Source organism: Piliocolobus tephrosceles, chromosome 4 (genome assembly GCF_002776525.5).
Source record: "Piliocolobus tephrosceles isolate RC106 chromosome 4, ASM277652v3, whole genome shotgun sequence".
Classification (NCBI taxonomy): Eukaryota; Metazoa; Chordata; class Mammalia; order Primates; family Cercopithecidae; genus Piliocolobus; species Piliocolobus tephrosceles.
In genome coordinates, this window is record NC_045437.1 from 113,452,931 (window position 1) to 113,459,451 (window position 6,521).

The 6,521-nt window shown below is 56.7% G+C and overlaps 1 protein-coding gene across 6 annotated transcripts in view; it reads right to left on the minus strand.

The window, feature by feature from the left end:
• The window catches only part of NSD1 (nuclear receptor binding SET domain protein 1), a 175,977-nt gene extending 170,923 nt beyond the window's left edge, over nucleotides 1–5,054 (minus strand). Inside the window, exons 1-3 of one of the 6 annotated variants that reach the window (XM_023185005.2) lie at nucleotides 4,247–5,050; nucleotides 2,206–2,319; nucleotides 1,376–1,465 (exon numbers count right to left, since the gene is read on the minus strand). In XM_023185005.2, the coding sequence (XP_023040773.1) occupies nucleotides 1,376–1,465; nucleotides 2,206–2,235 (120 nt within the window). In that variant the 5' untranslated portion in view covers nucleotides 2,236–2,319; nucleotides 4,247–5,050. Of the gene's footprint in view, nucleotides 1–1,375; nucleotides 2,320–3,448; nucleotides 3,700–4,246 lie in introns of those variants that run through there. The other 5 variants (XM_023185006.3, XM_023185004.3, XM_023185002.3 and 2 more) reach the window with 5 other exon arrangements.
• Nucleotides 5,055–6,521: the final 1,467 nt, after the last annotated feature.

The window sequence follows — 6,521 nt, forward strand, 5'->3', positions numbered from 1 at the left end:
ACAACAGGGATATAAGGTCAAGCGAATGTTTAATGAACTCAGAATAACAACATACCATAAAAGTTTTTCTTATAAAAACTTAATGTGGTATCTCTGAAACATTTTTTGGCCAAAAAAAATTTATCTTTGGTAACATTACCGGCAGTAACCAAACAATGTGTTTGGGCAGAAACAAAATCAATTATCAAATATTAATATTTAAAGCTGAAGGAATCTTATAGCAATCAAGTACTTTTGGAATTTAGAGGCAATAGAATTGAGGCTAAGAGAAGTGAACTGATCATTTAGCTAGAAGTCAAGAAATTTTGCATAAGCTCAAATAAAAACAAATGTTATCATTTATCACCCTCTAACAATACTTGACATTACTGAAAACAGCAACTCAAATAAGATACTCTCCATTTCTATACACACAGAATATGTATCACACATACACATATACACTTCAAAATCTGAAACTACTGTAGTTCTAGCTGATGCAGGAGGATTGAATGAGCCCAGGAGTTCCGACGCCAGCCTGGGCAACATGGCAAGGCCAGTCTCTAAACAATAAATTAATATAAAACTTTGTCTTAGTTACGGTTCTGTTAAAATAAAATAAAAGAAAACTAGAAAAAGTTCAAGAACTAATGGTGCTACAAAAATTAGCCAGGCGTGGTGATGGATACCAGTAATCCCAGCTACTCGGGAGGGTGAGGTAGGAGAATCGCTTGAACCCAAGAGGTATAGGTTGCAGTGAGCAACCACTGCACTCTAGCCTGGGCGACAGAGTGAGACTCCATCTCAAAAAAAGAAAAAAAAGAGCCAATGGTGGCAGTTATCAAAAGCACAGGATGCTATACCTTCACAACAGGTAGTTCAGAAAAACTAGCCTAATTTAGATTTTGACAACGTCCAAAAAAAACCTCATCTTAGTCACTTTAATCTGTGTTCAAAATGCCCTTCAACCTGAAGTAAGAGTCAAGTCATCAAGTAAAAAAATAATCTGCTGCATACAGCAACAGGACTCCAAGCACTAAATTGGTTCACCTGCACTCATGGTGCTGGCAGGCCGAAAACCCATCTTTTCTTTTTTTTCTTAATCATATGTATATCTCCATCTTGAGAAAATAAATCAGAACTCAATCAAATGCCTTTAAAAGCATTAGCCTACTCTCAATGAAGAGTTATTTGGAAAAAGCTTAAAATAACCAAACTCATACCAGAGATGAATTTAAAAATCAAAGTAAAATTCCGCCCAAAAGCTTATGATTAGCAATAGGATTTCAGCTGTGAACTGATAAGCAACCAAAAACAAATTTGTTACAAGTTCTCTTTAAGTGGCCTGTATATATACATATACGTATATATTTAAGTTGTACCAAAAACTGCTTACAAATGGCAATTCCTGTGAAGTAGATGATGATGAAGTTCCAGGTAATTCTAGCATGTTTCCTAATGTACTGGTACTGGAATCTGGATCATCCTGAAAAGATAAATTTATTGAGTTTAATTGCTCTTCTATTGTAATGTTTGTATCTCCTAGTGAAAAGGGGGCTGGGAGAAGGGCTGCTTTTTCATTGCTGCGGTCCACTTCATTTCTTTGCTTATTTTTCTGTGTTTCAGTCTGAGGAGCTAATGGCAAGAATGGCGATTTGACTGCACCGTGTCTACTCTCTGGTGTGCTGTCTTGTTCACTTCCCATGGCCACTTTTACACCATTCTCTGATTTAGTCTCATAATTGCAGGTGGCATTGGTCTGAGTTTCCTCAAAGATCTCCTCTATACTCTCATCCTCTGTGACTGGCTGTTCTGGGTCCATTTCAGAATCTACATCTGCATCGTCCACACAAGTAAAATTCTCAAAGTGCAGAAAGCCATTCTTGATAGTCTTTGTTACTTTTACCTGGAGTTCAGGGGAGTTATTACAAGAGAGTTCCTGTTTCATAGCAAGTGCTGTAGGACCACCAGGACTCAAAGAAGTGCAAACAATTGGCGTCTGAGCTCTTGAATCACTTTTTTCAGGGTCTTGAAAGGATTCTGATCCATCAGCAGACCCATTTAAATACTCTACATTGATCATGGAGGCCAAATCCTGTAGTCTCCGCAGTGGAATGTAACAAGATGGAGAATCTTGTCCATAAGCATTTTGGGATGTTCCACTGACAGTCGATAACTGCATAGTACACCCATTAAGTGGCTCAGAAAAATTGGATTGACCATTACCGAAAGGGCTGTCCTTGTCTTCAGGGGCATCTAAATTCACTGGATTGGAAAAGGGCAGCAGACAATTTCTTCTGGGTAGTTCACAGGTCTGATCCATCCTGGGCCGGCATCAACCTGGAATCCAAAAGCACAGCAATTAATCTCAGTTAATAGGCCATCTGACTCGACTCTTCAAAATGGCAGCCACTTGAAGGCCTAGTGGCCTCTATGCCACTCCGCTGCACTTCTATGGCCAGAAAAAGTTCCCCCGACTGGAGATGAAAAAATGGCCTCGGTGAGCCTCTGAAAACTCCATTTTCCCGAAGCTGGGCCGATTCTGCCACATAGAAACAGCCCGTCTCTTTTTCCTCCTCTGCAGACTGGTGGACACTTGGGCTGAACTAAAATTAAAACCCCTCTGCCAGTCAAAATTCCCAATTCTCAAACAGGAATCGTCCTCCCCCTCCCTCGCCAGGGGTCGAGCAACTGGATCTCTCAAAGGCAAATAGGCTGCGGGGTCCGAGGGGGGGCTCCTGGACCCTGCACAAAAAGGTACCCCCCCTTCCTGGCTCGCTCGGGCGCAGCGGTCACAATAGCGCTGCACCCTGCGCCCAGCCAGCGCCGGAGCCTTTGCAGCGGCAGTGCGCAGGCCGCAGGCGAGCCGGCCGAGGCGGGTGCACCCCAGAGGTCGCCTTCCTGAATGCAGGCCTGCTGGGGTCCGCAGCTGCAGGGCCCAGAGGCCGGGACGCGGCAGAGGGAGAAACCGAGGCGGCCGGCGAAGCCCAGTCAGGGCAGCAGCAGCTGCCACAGCCTGAAAAACATGGCTGCTGCCGACGCCGCCGCCGCCTGCCCGGGCCGCGCTCCTTCCCGCAGCGGCGGCAGCACCTCCCAGCCGAGCCGATCGCTCTCATCAATATTCAGCAGCAAGCAAAGTTTGCTGCGGGAGGGCAGCCAGACCCGCGCCCCGCAGCCTGCTACCTGAGGGGAGGCGCAGGCCGAGGTGTTCGCGGGCGGCCGGCGGGGCACGGGCCGCGCCGGGAGGAAGTTCGCGGCAGCCCGGCCAGCTAGGCCCGAGCCCGGCTGGTAGTGATGGAAGAGGGGGAGGGGACCGGCGGCTGCAGCGCCGCCGGCCACCAAACCCGCACCGCGCCCGGCCCTCCCCCGAGCCCCTCACCTCACGGCCACCACCATCTTCCCCGCCCGGCCACCTCCTCTCTCCCTCCTCCTCGCGCCTGCCCGCCGCCCACCCCAGCGCACTAGTTACCGTGCCCCGCGCCCCCTCCCGGGCCAGCTGGGGGGAGGGGGTGACCCTCATTACACTGGGGTGCTAGCGGAGCGGTGGGGAGAGAGCGGGGCCGCTCGCCGCACCCCCCTCCCCCCGTGTCTCTCTTCAGGGGAGAAGGCAGCGAGCGCGACCTGCCCCGGCCTATTCCGCCGCCGCCTCCTCCTCCTCACACCCCCACCGCGCGCGCCCCCGCGGCGGCGCGTGCGACCGAGCGCCTCGCGCCGGCCCGCGTGCGGCTGGGCCCCGAGTGCGCGCGCACCCCTTCCCCCACCGAGCGCGCGCGTTCCCTTGCCTCACTCTTCGGGGTTCAGGGCGGGTGAAGTCGGGCTTGCGAGCGCGCCACCCAATCAGCGGAGCTGCCGCTGCCGCCCCCTCCTCTCCCCCTGCGCGCCCGCTCGCGGCCGGGGCCTACGGGCCGGCCCGGCTGCCCGGGCGGGGCCTGAGGCGGGCTCCCCAGGGGCCTCGCGCGCCTCCTTGGAGTGTCGGGGCCTGCGGGCGTCGTGGGTGGCATTCCGATCCCCTCACCTACCTCGGGGCACAGCGCTGGCCTCGAGCCGCACACGGTTCCCGCACCCTACGCGTCTCGAACCCCAACCCAGGCGGCACCTGGCCCGGCTGAGGCCTGTCCGATCGCCCCACCAGCCCCGCTCGGGCCCGCGTCAGTCCCGGCCTCCATCTTAGGTTACAGCCCAGGCTCCCCATCCACTGGGCACCTGCCCTCAGCCCGCTGGGTTCGGCCCGAGGCCAAGGCAACCCCCCTCCTGCCGTAGGGCTCACCTGGGGGCTTGGGCTGGGGTCTTCGAGGCCTCAGGCCCCGAGCAGACGCGGCCGCAGGTGAACCCCCCTACCCGGCCGCACCCCAAACCCACACCACCACCACCACCACAGACCAAGCTGAGCAGGAAACAAAATGGAGGCAGCAGCTCGGGTCTGCCTCCCTGAGCCAAGCCTGTGCAGCCCCAGAGCTCCCTCCTGTCTCAGGCTCGACGCCCGCGAGGCAGAGGATGGATCGTCCCGGGTGCCGCGGGCAGCCGCCCTACAGCAGCGCAGACGGGCCGGGGATTCGGCCCTGCGGTGCCCACAGCCCCTCCCCCCCCCCCCCCTCCCTTCCCCCCCCCCCCATCCCTCTCCCTCCCCCTGCCCGGCCGTGCGGGGTGAGCGGCTCCGGGGAGCCGGGTCGGGTTACCCGCCCGGGCACTGCTCGCCCGGCCGCGGCCTCCGCGCGAGAACGAAGCCAGGCGACCCCAGCGCTGAGCCCACCCCCGCACGGCGCCGGGCTGCAGCCTGACAGCGCACCCGCACCTCGGCCTGCAGCCGTGCGGCCCCCGCCCAGGGAGGCCGAGTCCCCAGCGCGGGCCCAGCCGGGACGAAGCTCCCTCACCACCCCCGAGCCCAAGGGTCCTCGCAGCCTCGGGCGGGGCGAGGGGAACGCCCGGGGAGGGGGTTCTCTAGTCCCTGCACCGCCTCCCGCGCCTAGTCAGGGTCTGGGCCTGGCACAGGGGCTCGGGCAGCGGGCGCCGGCCGGCGTGGGTATGTGCGTGCGCGCCGGGCTGGGGGCCGGGACGGGCCGCGCCTTGCACCGCGGACGTTGCAGTTCTCGGCACCCAGGCAGATGGCCCTCTCGTGCCACCGCCTCCCAGCGCGGGCCGACTGCTCCGCAGCCGGTTCCCCGGGGAGCGCGCGCCTCGCCCCTGAGGGCCGGGCATCTGGACCCCAGCGGAACTGCGCCGGCACACGGGACCGCCCGGCTGGCCGGGACAAGCCGGCTGGCGCAGCCCTCGGCCTGGGGCCTCACGGCCTGCATCCTACACCGGGCCCGCAACACCGACCCTAGCGTGGCCGCGTGGCGTCCAATCCCCCAAGACAGCGGAAGGGCAGGACAGGGAGCCCGAGCTGGGCCTGAACTTGCGACTCCAGCTCCTCGGACCCTTCCCCCAGCCCGGACTCCGTCGCCCCCTGGGCTTGATCCCCACCAAGAAGCTCACCTCAGGAGTTACCTGGTCCCTAGGGCGCTAAGCGCCTTCTCGCTGTTGAGAGAGAGCCGGATCCGGCCGCCATAAAAATTCCGCCTCCTCCAGAAAGCCTTCTGTGATTAGATTTGGAGTTAACTCCATCTCAAGCTGAGGGCGCCGCCCTCGAGGGCCACGTGACTACTGTTCTTCCCATGGCTTAGTAAATGTGCATAGTTATTGCCCCAATGGACTGTTTACTCACTGCCTTCTGTTAACTTTGAGCCCACCTGGGAGAAATGCCACTTTTGGCGTTGCCCTGTGTGACATCAGTGCTGGCCAGCTAAACTCCATCCTTCCTTCACCCAGCGACTGGCCCAGCGGGCGTGGAGCTCGAGATGCTCTTACCCTTTTGCTCTCCAAGGCCCACAGTCCAGTGATGGAAGCTCCCAAGTCAACAGGCCCTTAGCACATGTCTGCCAGTGCCGGATGCAGACCCCGCCAAGACAGCGAGTGGGCTTTGTTAAAAGGAAAGCGCCCACTGGAACGGGAGTGATGAGAGGGCCGTGACCTCAGGGAGGCTCCTTCTGTTGAAGAGTCTGAGGTACCCTGAAGATTCCCAGGTGCAAAGTCAGGTTGGCAGTTGTCTATGTGCTGGGACCAACCAGAGAAAAGTCCAGTCTATACCTACAAGGGCCAGCCCTTTGTTCTGCCAGGGTCATTCACCCTGCTCATCCCATCTGGGCAATTCGACTCAACAGGGAAGCTCTGACTGGTTCCTTCTTCACACCTAATAATTTGAGCCAATCATTTTGACTGACAATTACTCCTCTGCCAATTGCCCCAATTCATCAATGCTCCCAGTCCTTTACTTTGCCACTAACCATCCTCAGGGCCTGAGAGCTGCCTTAAACAAGTCACTTAACAGCCCTGAGCCTCAGTTCCCCCATCTGCAACTTCCAATGCACAGCACTGGCTGCGAAGATCCTGTAAGGTAAAGGTCTAAGTGTTAGCAGCCTACACTTAGACTTAGTTATAGGCTGAGCACTTGATGAGTGCTGAAATGTAATTCATCGCTTTATTCAGCAACCATTTCCTGCATT